General features: G+C 43.3%; 1 protein-coding gene across 3 annotated transcripts in view; it reads right to left on the bottom strand.

Moving 5' to 3' along the window:
• Nucleotides 1-13,895, bottom strand: part of GRK3 (G protein-coupled receptor kinase 3) — a 116,673-nt gene that overhangs the window by 7,170 nt on the left and 95,608 nt on the right. For 2 of the 3 annotated variants that reach the window (XM_065904308.1, XM_065904310.1), the window contains 7 exons: nucleotides 10,995-11,061; nucleotides 10,454-10,554; nucleotides 9,721-9,787; nucleotides 8,876-8,971; nucleotides 5,295-5,457; nucleotides 2,672-2,808; nucleotides 230-343 (listed from right to left, as the gene is read on the bottom strand). In XM_065904308.1, the coding sequence (XP_065760380.1) occupies nucleotides 230-343; nucleotides 2,672-2,808; nucleotides 5,295-5,457; nucleotides 8,876-8,971; nucleotides 9,721-9,787; nucleotides 10,454-10,554; nucleotides 10,995-11,061 (745 nt within the window). Of the gene's footprint in view, nucleotides 1-229; nucleotides 344-2,671; nucleotides 2,895-5,294; nucleotides 5,458-8,875; nucleotides 8,972-9,720; nucleotides 9,788-10,453; nucleotides 10,555-10,994; nucleotides 11,062-13,895 lie in introns of those variants that run through there. The other variant, XR_010658840.1, reaches the window with a different exon arrangement.

Genomic DNA, 13,895 nt, shown 5'->3' on the forward strand with positions numbered 1-13,895 from the left:
GGGGATAACCACGTTATTTCCTGTCCTTCCTCCTGTCATCTTCTAAGAACGCTTCTTTTAAAATAATTGTTAATTTGCCGAAAACTTGTGTCTTCTGCCTTTCTTGCTAAGTTTGTGAATGATGAAGTGTGGACTGAGAAAATGTCAGATAAGCAGGCAGACATCTTTGCTGATCGTTTAAACACTGTTGTAACCTTCACCCCTGTGGGAAATGCAAATGAAGACTCACCTCACACTGTAAGACAAACTGCTTCCCTCCTTTTATCCTCAACAAAATGCACTTTTTGTCTTTAATCTGAGTTTCTTCCACGGACACAATCTGTTCCATTGTCAGTAAATTTTGCTGTTGGTAAAAATAAATGATGAGTTACTTCACTTATTATTGCGTGAATTTTTAAGTTAATAAATCATACTGAAAACTACCAACTCAGATAAAGAAAAAAAAAAAAAAACAGCCATCTTTCTTTCTTTGATGATATTCTAGAAGTGGAGGAGAAACGACTACAAGGGGAATGTACAAACATTCAAAATATCTCAAAGAAAGCTTCAAAGAGAGAAATATTTCTTTGAGGCAGAAAGCAAAGCTGTTTCCTCAGCACAGCACTGACGTGGGGATGAGTGTGGAGCACGCACCTCTCCGGCATCACACACTCCCCTGGATGCAATCAATCCTGCTGCGAGGGAACAATGATGCGATACACATGATACGCAGGAGCCAGGGGCGTGGCACTGGCTTTGAACCCGCAGCTCAGGAAACGTTTGGGCATGTTAGCTTGTAAGCAACTACTGTTCTGATCATATCGAAATGATGCTATAAACACAGGTGATGTGCCTAAAAGATGGTCCCTCTGGGTCCATGGCATCATTGCTTCTGGTGAATGCCACAGTGCCTCTGAGCACCTTACCATTTTATGTTTTTGGGGGTAAATACTCCAGGAATCCTAAATGAAAAACAGCACCATCATAAACTCACATTTCTTTTCTCCTGACTTAAACTTAACGAATCTACCCAAGCATGTGACATAGCTTCATGAATCGACACTAAACATTCTCTTAAAACCAAGGTAATTTATCACATCCAATGGTAAGCAAAATAAGATCATCTTTTTTTAGTATCCGAATATTCTGAAAAGTGAGATAATCTCCCTTCAATGTGTATAACAGTGACTTACTAAGGCCACTCACTAACTGCAAATAAACATTATATAATGATATATGTATGGATTAACACTAAAGTGTATTACAGAATTACACTCTGCAATGTAAAAGATACACATGTAATATTATATCAAGTATAATTATATACACATATTTTATAGGTGTATTTTATGTTACACAATATTTACTAGTACCTGAGTTATAACTGAGGATCCTCCCAAAGAGTTTTCTTAATCTCAACTCAGATCCTGGCTGCATTAATTTTTAGAAGATGACTTCTACGGCACTAGTAGTAGTGAGAAGATCCTGCTCATTTGTAAAGAACGTGGTCATGCTCAGGCAGCAGTCACTCACAATTAAATGGCATCTTCACCAACAGGGACTTGCAAAACTCATTCCAAAGCCGAATACACCAGGTGTGGGCTCACCACTGGCGGGCTCCACGCCCCAGGCAAGGGGAAGCCGTACTCAGATACACCAACTACATTTTTCACAGTTGGGACCGCTGTCCTGCTTATGATGACCAACCTTCCCTCTCCAAGAGCAGAGACCCTTCCACCGGGGTCACCCCTTTCCAGGGACATGAGCCCCTGGCTCTTCACACAGCAGGCGTCTAATAAATGCTGCCCAGCCTCCCACAAGTGATGGTGGGGATCAGAGATTTCTTTATTCTCATTCACAAACATTAGCCCTTGAAAGGACCTTACAGGGCTGCCGTATCTGTCTTCCTGTCTAATTGGATGGAGCCCACTTCCGGTCTTCCAGACAGGTGCAGCAGGACAGGAGGGTCAGGTGCTCTGACCTCGGTGCCAAGCCTCTCAGGCTGCACCAATGACCTTGCTTCACCTGACCCCAACTCGGGAAGGCCTCATCACGGAGACAGGCAGGCCTTGGTCAGAATCACTCCTACCCAAACCTGTCACTGGGGCCAGACCTTCCCTCTCTAAGTCCTGGTTCTCTCTTTATAAAGGTTGGGCCTCTAAGGGTGCTAAGCAAATTAAATGTGTGTGTGTCTGTTTGTGTGTGTGGAAAGCACCTGGCCCAAGATAAATATGCAAAAACTGTAGCAGTTGTTACAATTCCTTTTCTTTTTTAATATTAATTTATATTGGACTATAGTTTGCTTTATATTGTTACCATTTCCATGTCTCCCCTTTTACAAATGAGGAAACTGAGGTTCAGTCAACAGAATGTGCTTTTGAGTCCCAGAGACATGAACAGTGTGTCTGAACACCTCTGACTCCAAAGTTCCAGTTTTTGTCCCCTTTTGGGATTCACCCAACCGCTCTCCAGCCTTCCACAAACCTGCCTGCTCTGACTTACCTGGATGGCACATTCTATTTTCAAGGGGTGCCAAATCTTTCCTTGCTTCAGAGGAGTCTGAGAGTATGAACATGAGAAATCTCACATGCACAGGTTAGAAGAGATACACAGAGCACAGGAGAGCTTTTACAAACACGCCAGCGATACAAAATCACCATGGAAACGCGCTCGGCCGAAGCTGCAGACTTACTCGAGACTCGCCCTCTCCTCTCCACTCAAGTCTGTTCGGAAAGAGGTAAAAATAGCGGCGCTGCCACTGGGTCAGGAAAGGGTTCCCCAGCTTCAGCATGTACCCATGCATGATGCAGTCTCTTCCCAGGGCGTAATCTGAGGCACAGAACACAGCGGAGCGTTCAGCAGGGTCGGAAACAGAATGCCCGTAGGCTTCTCAGAAAAAAAGAATGACACGCTTTCTGGAAAGAGAACAAGTTGCTATAAAGAGAACAGTCTTTAGAAATCGTTACTTTTGCTTTTGAGCACATGAAAGAACAAACTTCTTCAGCTCTCTGCTCACATATTAGAGGCTGTGTCTCCACAACCTGATAAATCCAAGATGCTCCTCTGTCACTGAGAGGGTTAAAGCTTGTCTGCTAACTAGTTTTTTCATTATGCAGGGTGACAGCTGGGGAACAGAGGGTGATTATACTGTGCCTAAAGTACCTTTGCCTTTACATGGCATTGGGGTTCTCCCTTTAACGGTCTATTAAAAAGAACAGCAGAGAAGCGTCTTTGTCCAAAGAAACCAAAGTAACACAAGGATCAAAACTATTCTTTCTTCCACTTAAGGTTATTATTACCCTTCGAACATGTGGTTATGTAGAGAGACCAAGTTAATTCGGACTCATGCCAAGTTCTGATTACATTTTTACAGCAAAGTATTGTCTTGAAAAAAAGGTCAATTTTAAGTAGCTTGCTTTGCCTTCCTTAGAGGCTTTGGTGATCACACTTAAATCATTCATTCATTCATTCATCACTCACTCAGTCATTCAGCAATGAAGGGAATGGATGTGTAGGTGCTAGGCATAGCAGTGAATAAAAGAGACAAAGTCCTCGCCTTCAGGAAGCTAACACTTTTAGTTGGAGATTCATGTAATAAATAAGCAAAACCCACGTTGTATCACATGGACAAAAGCAGGAAAGGGATAAATGAAAGAGGGCATGGCCGGAGGAGGGTTCGTGGTGATGAGGTACAGTTCATGGAGTTGCCAGTTTAATGGAAAAGGTGTCTGAACTTCTCAAGTATACTTAAAGTGTAAGTTTTCTATTTTCCCTTCAGAGATCTAAGCCTAGACTGTATTGTTGTGTAAGGGTGACCTCTGAGATATTCAACCAAGATTTAGTTATATCAAAATTACTTACATATATTTGAAGATAAATTCATTGTTCTGCTAGATGTTCTAATTGCAGCTCTAGTTAAAAGGCTACACTTCAACAATGTCATTAAAACATATATTTTTGTTTTCTGGGTCCAATCTGCCAAGATTCTAGTGACATCATAGGTCTCCCTTGAGCAAACTACTGAGGCTGTAATTTCCTGTGTAAAATCCATTCCAGAAAACGTGGTCGATCGTGATCTCAATGGACCCACTTCTCTAAAGAGCAGCTTAGAAATAAAGCCCCTTCCCCTGCAGAGTGGAGGTGAGCAAGGGTAAAGGGCTGCCATGCTCCCTTGGTGCAAATTCAGGTGAGTTTCAGCCAAGCAGTCATTCATCCTGGGATGGAGGACACTTTTCTAAGTAGGTGATAAATGCTACTAGGAACAGTCGACAAGACCCAGGAACCCTGCATCAAGATGCCCCTACCAAGGCAAGCTGTTCATAGATTGAAATGATTTCTGATCATTCTTACTATATGTTAACCTCAGGAAGGTCTTTGCTTAGAAGTAAAACCAAAGATATCTTAATCACTAACCACAACAAGTTTAAATCCAAAATCCATAAAGTCTTAGAAAAATCAAGACTGACAATATTTGGTGAATCAAAAATGACCAGTTTAATACTGGATGTGATGTACTTCCCTTTGGAAATCCTAGTAGGTCACTCAAATATGGCCAATAAAACTATGGCTTGGTGACTCTTCAATGCTGTTTGTAATATGTATATACTCATGCCTCTGGACAATAAACATGTCTAATAATAAACATGTCTAATAAACACCTCACATGTGGTGAGGCTAAGTTCCTCACCACCCTTTTTGGGGCCCAGTGGAAAATGAAGATGCAGGTTCCTTGTTAAAAAATTATTTAGAACGTCAAGATGGTGCCAGCAGAGCATTAACCTGGGGGTGGGGGCTGGGGGCAGGCCTGATGATACCACACAGGCCAGACGCCCATGAAGCTGGCCCTGTTCCTGACACCATCGTACTTACTCTTTAAAGGAAAAAAAGCTTCCAAATTGGCTCTAACACACTCCAAGATAAGAAGGCAAGATTATTGACAAAATACTGCTGACAACCCCCATACATAATGCATGTGTGTGGACTAAAGACTCTGAAATATCAAGAATATACATATTTACATATGCACGTGTAACTGAATCACTTTGCTGTGTACCTGAAACTAACTCAATGCTGTAAATCAACTGTATTTCAATAAAAATTAAAAAATAAATAAAATAGATAAAGACAAATGACTCTGCAACATCATTTCAGGCTGAACACTCCCAGGCCATGTAAAATTCAAACAACTGATGGCATTCCCCTCTCCCTACCACCATTGGAAAGGACTTTATGACCCAGATACCGTTTTCTGCTTTACCAGAGATCTTGAAAATTCATCGTATTAGAAATATCTTGAGACACACTGGCTATTTTACCTTCTTCGTGGCCAAGCTGCTTATTTTTAGCTCTCTTCCTGGCTTCGATTTTATCCGTGTCTGCATTCACTGCTTCATAAACCGTTTCTGCCACTTCCTGCTGCCAGCGCTCAGAGATCACCAGAGGGAAGTTCTTGTAGAGTTCTTGGTCGCAATCAAGAAGCTTGTTATTTTAAGAAATCAAGACATGTATGATTTGACATGCTTACAAAGGCAACAGATTCCAAAGCACCGTAACTGTGTGTGGGAAGATAACGAGGTGACAGGCTATAACCATTAGGAGACTACTTCTCAGCTGTCATAAACCTCTGCTGACGACCGTCGAGCAGTCAGGCGTATACTATACAACACAGAGAATATAGCCAGTGTTTCATAAGGACCGCAAACGGAGTAGAACCTTTCAAAACTGTCAATCACTAGTAAGTTATATAATATTGTACATCAACTATACTTCAGTAAAGTTTTTCTTAAAAAAAAAAAACTAAAAGGACAATCCAACAACCGGGATCCACCACAGGGTGATATATGATAAGGACACTTCACTTCCAACCCTGTGTCAGTCAGATTCAAGCCAATCTTCTACAGCATCCTTACTTTGTTTTTGCCAATGAAAAATTAACATATTACAGGGTTTTCTTTAAAGTACTACAAGAATCTGGCAATAAAAGAATATTTCAATTATAGTGAGGCTATTCTATTCGTGGGATTTCCAGGGGGCAATAAAGCTAAAGAATCCATCTGCCAGTGCAAGAGATGCGAGTCCGATCCCTGGGTCGGGAAGATCCCTTGGAGAAGGAAATGGCAACCACTCTTGTATTCTTGCCTGGGAAATCCCACGGACAGAGGAGCCTGGTGGGCTATAGTCCATGGGGTCACAAAGAGTGGGAAACGACTAAGGGACTGAGCACGCACACACTTTTTATTGGTAAAGACAGGAAAACAGATCTCTGTGGTTTTAGAGACATCAACCAGGGAGAACCCAGGAGGGCCCGCTGCTCTCTACCCACCCTCCATTAATCTGGAAAGTGAGAAATACAGAAAGGTCAACCAGGCTGAATTTACCGTTCAACCCACGAACCTTCTAACAAATCCACATTGAACAGTAGGATTAATCTCAAGACATGTGAAGCGTTTAGGCAATTTGGCCTTTTAGAGGCGCTATGATAAAAATTACACGTAATGACAGCATCTCTCTGCCAAATTATTACTCAGAGTTCTTCGTTTTTCCCCCTAAGTGAGGCTGTGCTCTGAAAGTGAGCTGGGAAAATGCTTTTTCATATCTGAGCTACAGTTTTGTGGCAGAAAGATAAGCAATCCTACTGATAGAAAATAATAGGCCTGTCTCTCAAAAGCACAGCTCTTTCTAGAAGCTTGACTCACTCACTCCCTTGCCTGAGAGGTGAGTATGGGAGAGATATTACTATAGGCAAGTCACTTAGAAGGAAAATGGAGACTGAGGGTGAGGCTCTGGCCCACACGCCTTTGGCGCACCCCTAAACCACTAAACCACTGGACGAACCTGCATCCAGGTCCCAACGGGGATGCTCTCCACCCGCCCTTATTGATCTGTTACCTGAAAGTGAAGATTTCTGAGGTCAAAATGTGTACTGTTTTTCCCCTTTCTGCTTTCTTCAGATGCCCAAACCAAGCTGGGTGCTGACCTTTTGGGTGTCCTGAGTGTGAACACACGTGTGTGTGTGTGTGTGTGTGTGTGTGTGTGTGTGTGTGTGTGTGTAGTGGAGTGTCAGAGCATCAAGGCTGGGTGAGCACCCTGTGATAACACCGGGACAGATTCTGGAGTCTGGCAAAAGTGAAAATACCCTCCTTTCCCAAGCAGTTGCTCCAAAATGGATGCCTCTGCTTTATGTATAAAGGGTTCCAGCTCCTGTAAGGCCAGAGAGCCTTGGTCTTTGTGACTCAGCCTATGTGAAAAATGCATAAAACAAAGCCCTACCAGAAGTAAGCTGTTTTCCCTTAAAGACGATGTGCTATTTCGGCTGCTTTTTAAGAGACACAGTCTTCTCAGCTCTGGCTCAGGAAGAAGCAAAACCAGCCCAACAACAGGTCTTAGCGCACCAGCCAGGAGGCAGACACAGGTGATCCAACCCCAGAGGGGGCCTGGCAATGAAACCACTCACTTCATAGGGGAGAAAACCAGCACTCCCGAGGCTCCCGCAACAGCCCCGGCTCACTCTGGTAATAAGTGAGGGTCTGAGCCCAGCCTGTCTGACTCCAAAGGCCAGACTACAGCTGACAAAACCAAAAGCATGAGAATCCCCTTTGAATACTAAAAACTTCATGGGCTCCCATGTGATATTCACCTTCTTTTTAGTGTTCTTTGCTGGAGAGAAGCATGTCTGATGACAAAACTCTTCTGTGACAGCAATGATCCTTTGAGATAACTCTGTAAAGGGGCTGTTTCCGAAGCCGCAGGGTGGCAGTTACACCCCGACAAGTCCTGTCATCCAGGCCACAGGAGATGCCGAGCCCCTGGGCAGTGGTTGGCTGTTATCCCCAGGGGCGCCAAGGCTCCAACTAGGGAAGCGGCCGTGGCCCTCTCCGCTGTCCTACTCCTGAGCTCCCCTGCCACCCTCCATCCTGAGAAACTGAGCCCACGAGCACCAACCACATTTACAGCTGGCTGCCCGGTAGGAGAGACCAGGAGGCGGACACAAGGCCAGGAACGCAGCCAGCTGAGACGACACGGTGGCGGGGCAGGGGCGGCTCTCAGAGGTTTGTGGTGGTGGTGGTGGGGAGACTCGGGGAAGCTGAGAAAGTGGGAGCAGTGAGAACTTGACATGCAGTGACACGCTTTGACTCAGCAGCCGAAAGAGGGCGACTTTGTCTCGTGACTCATCATCTCTAAATATGCCCTTGTCTACTTGGAAAACAATGATAGGAACCAAAGTCTGAAAAATGCAGAGGATGCTATATGTACAAAAAACAGTGATTATTTCACTTTCGATTGACAAGTGTGAAATGATTCATGCTGTTTGCCCTTTTCATCCTAACACAGAGACACTGGGGAATTTGGGAGAATTAAGATGGCTGGCTCTCTGGCTTGAAGCCAGGTAATGTTTGCCATCACATGGTTGTTTCTCCCCCTTCATAATACATCTGAGTTTTCTATTAACCACTAATCTATCCAAATCAATAACAATGTGATTATTTTTCAGTTTATCAAACATGAAATGGGTGGTCAAAGAAAGCTCTCCTACGGGAGGGACTTCCATGACAGTCCAGTGGTTAAGAATTGGCCTTCCAATGCAGAGGATACAGGTTCCATCCCTGGTTTGGGAACTGACATCCCACACGCCACGGTGCTACTGAGCCCGCACATTGCTAACCAGAGAGAAGCCCGTATGCTATAACTAAGACCTGACAAAATAATCAAATAAAAAAAAAAGCTTTTGTAGTCTCTAATTCAGGTCTTGATCTCTTCTACATTCATCAAACACGTGGATATTCATCTGCAAGTTACAGTCCAACACAAACAGGCCAGTACTGAGACAGTTATGAAGTCTGATTTCCAAAAGAAAGAAAAAAAATCCCCCTCCTAAAATCTAGCCTCACAAGTGTACCTTGATGCCTTTGGTATCCTCTTCATCAAATGAGCCAATGTCAAAGGCGTCGGCTGCATTGACTTCCCCTCGGGGAGGGATCAAGGGTGGAGGGTACTAAAAGGGTGGGAGAAGGAGGGTTCGGTTAGCAGGGTACGAGGCCATAGGCCCAGCCCGCTATCCTATAAAGAGCTTGCTGTGAAAGACATCAAGGTGCCACAGTCTGTGTAGCACTCATTCAAGCTCACACAATCATAGTACAAGGTTCACAATGGCCCCCAAAGGAGATGCACCCTCCATGATCCAGTTGCTAGAGGCTGAATGCCTGCAACAGAGCAGGAGGGGTGTCCCACACCCACAAACGCCCTGAGGCTGATGCTGGCCGAACCAGAGCCCGGACTCTGGGTTTAAACAGGCAGGACTAGTAGAGCATCAGTCCTCAAGTGAGTCTGTACACAGACGAGTCCAAAGCTGATCATCAACAATGAGAAAAAGAAAAACAACAACTTTAATTTGGGGTGTTTTCCTGTATCAGAGAGAACATTAAAAAATATCTTACAATAAGCCAAGGAGCTCATGCTGCTACCCAATCATGCTAATTCTTAAATTATGTGGGGCTGGACTTGAAAGCATCTATAAGTGTATGACGTTTCCTGCATATTTTTTACATGTAAACGAAGAGGAAGAAGTGGTCCCAAAGAGAATGAGCTAGGGGGCAGTGCTTGAATAGAAGAGCAAGAAGCTGGGCTGTGGATGGGAGAGCTGGGGGTGAACTTGGGACGGAGCCAGGATGCAGAGATGCAGACAAAGATGCAGCGGGAGAGAGTGTCGGGGCTGGTACTGGAGCGGGGTCCCAGCAGGAGTACCTTCTGCAGGTAGACATGCTGCCAGTCGATGCCTCTGAAGAAGTCATGCGTTTTTAGCTCCTGTGCACTGTGGGAGAGACAGAATCACAGCAGCAGTAAGTATGCATTCGGAAAACTAAGAAATGGTTCACAAGCGTCATCTCCTGTTAAGGACACACAGCAACAACTATTTTCAGTTCTTCAAGACAGCAGGTAAAATATGCTTCCTTCCAACCACCCAGGAAACACTGTGATGTTTAGCAACGCTTCACACTGAACTTAGGAATATGATCCCATATAATCAGTTACGGGGGATGGTTACCTCGGCCTAAGATGACCTAGGGTTTTTGCGGACTATCTCTATGTCTACAACTGTGAGAACAAATTTAACTAGGAATTGAGTTAGAGCGATGTACATGTTAAACAGATTTACAGCAAAGGTCTACAAGTCCTGATAGATCAGATAACAGAGTACTAATTTCGAAGCAAACTACACATCTAACAGAATGGTGCATGCTAAACCCCTTCATAAACTGAAGAAAACAATTTTTCCCAAAGAGCACTGCTGCTTAAGCTCAGTTCACTTGGAACAGAAGGAGTTGCAGATTCTAAGGAACACATACCCGCCAAAACACACAACTCTTACGTGATCCTCCCTACCCACCCTGAACTGAAATGGCAGATTCTTGATACATTGAAAGGAACTGAACTGCTTTCTGGGGGGAGATGCTGAAATGCAGAAACGTCGGCCTACCCGCCTCCGTGGCAGCCAAGGCGCTTACTGACGTCTCGCTGAAGCAGGCCTTCCAGAAGGGACTTGAGCTCGGGGGAGAAGACATCTGGAAGTTCCACGTTCTGGGGGTGGGAGGAGGGGGACACAACTTCAAAAACGCATCTGTGGAAACACTGCCCTCACCCTCGACCAGATTTAAAGGCCATTTCTTCCATAAGGATAGTGTTAAAAGAAAACTGCAGATACATCACAAGTTAACATTGACTCTATAAAGAAATGCAAAGCGGTTACTCATCACTTTCAGAGTCAATCGACAGGCTGGAGCCAGAAGAATTGGGTTTCCTCCCTCTTCTGCGTCCCAATCATTTTGCCTTTTTTTTTTTCTTTAGTTTTGGTCTTGATTTTTCTGTATCTTTCTCTTACTGTCTGTTAGCAAATCTTGTTATCTGCCTTGGCATCTATTTCCATTATTTTAAGAAAGCATATTTTTTTTAACACTAGCTGTAATGGAATGAGATAGGAAAATTATAATGAGAATAAAAACGGATTGTGACTTTCTTACCATGGTGAGAGTCATTCGGTCTATCTCATGCTTATCTTTGGTTTTATGTTGTCTGAAAGGGCTGTGACTGTAGAGACAAAGAAAATTCTATTACTAGATGGTTTTGGGTAACAGCAAATACCGTTGACTAATATGACAAACTATTATGTTCTGTCACTGCTCATTCAAAACTGCAGGAATACAAAAGTCATAAACAGAGACCATTTCTAGGGGAAACCTGATGATCAGGTTGACAATCAGACATATGAGGTTCTGAACGAGCAAAGCTGATGTTTACTTGAACTCTTGATACTCATGTCAGTGAAGTCATGCTACCAGAATAAACTTTAGCAAATATATTCCAAATGACAATTTAAAATATCACTTGGAAAAAAAAATCAGCCAACAGGTTTTTATGAAAATGTAGTCATACACATGACATCTGTCACATTAGTATTTGAGATAATAGTAATGTTCACACAGTTTTTTTTAGAAAAAATGGATAAGTCCCTCAAACAATGCAAAGAACTGCAGTTGAACCAAAACACAAAATGAACACACTCCCCCGCCCCAGAACCCAGTAATTTTAAGAAATACATTCCTTTGGTGATAAGAGATACAAACCAACCCTGTGCTCCCAGACCCTCCAGGGTTCTGAGAACTGCTCACTCATGTTCTAACTAACTTACAAATGACTCCAGATCTAGACACTGGGCTCACGTTGTGACTAGGCTATTGGCCGTGAGTCATTCATGGAAACCTCGTCTCAGTCCCTTCACCTCTGCATGGCATAATACCACAAACATCACCGAAACAGTGAAAGGGACGACTGAAAAAATGCATATGCCAGCAGCTGACAGAGTGGGAGGATACGGCGGGTAACTGATAGACATATGAGACAAACAAATCTAACTTACAAAATAAATGTCTCCTTGTAAAGATATTACTCTTACTCTTGATTATGTTTTTAAAATGCTGAAGCTAATCTTACATATCACTTACACATGACTCTAAAATACGACACAAATGCACTTATCTACAAAACAGAAACAGGCTCACAGACCTGGAGAACAGACTGGTGGTTGCCAAGGTGCAGGGGGCTGAGGGGAGGGAGGGACTGGGAGGTTGGCATTACAGCTGTTAACTATGATATACAGAATGGATAAATGACAAGGTCCTACTGTACAGCACAGGGAACTATGATCAATATCCCATGATAAACCATAACGGGAAAGAACAGGAAAAAACACACAAATACATGTATAACTGAATCACTTAGCTGTGCAGTAGAAATCAGCACAACACTATAAATCAACTATGCGTCAATAAAATATTTTTTAAAATAAAGATGCTCCTAGCATTAAAAGAGACTAGTAAACATGCAAACTAGAAAACCCTGGCCTTATTTACTTACTTGAAAATTAAAGAAGGGACATACATGATAGGATTTTCTGGTAGTAAAGACATGTCTGTAAAATGACCAATCCTACAGATTTATTTGGACCTTCCCTGGAGGCTCAGACAGTAAAGAATCTGCCTGCAATGCAGAAGACCTTGGTTCTATCCCTGGGTTGGGAAGATCTCCTGAAGAAGAGAATGGCAGCATTCTTGCAGAGAATTCCATGGACAGAGGAGTCTGCTGGGCTACAGTCCACAGGGTTGTGAAGAATCAGATACACCTGGGCACCTAACACTTTGACTATTCACTTTCATAGGTTTATTGATAAGACATATAAAACATAAGTTGAGGCAAGATATTACACAAAATAGTTCTATAAAACAGAGTAGGATGTTGAATCTATAACTCAATGTGATTTAGGAAAAAAAACTAATTAAAACTGCACCCATCCTTGCAATCAACTTACTGCTACTGAATTAGGTAAACTATGCACTGTACCATCTCTTGAAGAGATGGTTCCACTTCAGAGTATTTATTATTTAAATATTTCAATTTTCACTTTGCACGAGAGGGGGCAGTCTAATGCTAATTTTCTTTCTTAAGCAATGAAAAACACATTAATTTCCATCTCTTGAAAGCCTTAATTTGGAAAAAAAAAAAAATCTAAATAAGGTGAATCAGTACCAAGCAAACATACACTAATCTTTCAAACAGATTTTGATTGGAAATATTCTTTGCACCCTAAATGTTTCCAAGGAGAAAAAAATGTAAAATTACTGCAGTTAAAAAGCAAATGGGATAGAATAACAAATAATAATGTTATTTATGAGAGATTATAATTTTTCAAAACTTGACTTGTATCACTTTCTGTTTCAGATTTATTTTTGGCAGTACTGGGTCTCTGTTGCTGGGTGGACTTTCTCCAGTTGTGACGAGCGGGGGCCGCTCTCTAATTGCGGTGCGTGGGCTTCTCGTTGCAGTGGCTTCTCTAGGCCACTCTAGGTGCGCAGGCTTAGTTACCCCGCTGCATGTGGGATCTTAGTTCCCTGACCAGGGATAGAACGTGTGTCCCCTGCAGGCAAATTCTTAACCCCTGGACCATCAGGTAAGCCCCGGCTTGTATCACTCCTGTATGCAAAACACAGAGATATGAACATGTTCACGGCTCAAGAGAAAAGGAGCAGAGCCTTCTCAGTGCTTACTAAGGCCTAGCCCTTCTGCCCGAGACACTGCTGCCACTCCCCGGGGGTTCCTTCACGTGTGGGAAGCTCGCCCTGTTTCGGCAAATCCTCCTGCTCGGGCTCCTGTGTGAAAAGCAGAGGACCCCCTCCTGCTCTCGACCCTTGGGTGATGCCGGAAGAGGAGGGCTGTGCCCCACACTTGCAGAGAAGGACGGCTGTGTTCTGACAGGGATGCTCTGTGCTAAATTTAAAAACTCTTTCATGAGACCCGAGGGAGGGCTTTGCGAGGGGACTGGAGTTAAAGTTAGTGGTGCCAAAAACATTCCCAGCACATGCGCACGG

Source organism: Muntiacus reevesi, chromosome 13, assembly GCF_963930625.1.
Source record: "Muntiacus reevesi chromosome 13, mMunRee1.1, whole genome shotgun sequence".
NCBI lineage: Eukaryota > Metazoa > Chordata > Mammalia > Artiodactyla > Cervidae > Muntiacus > Muntiacus reevesi.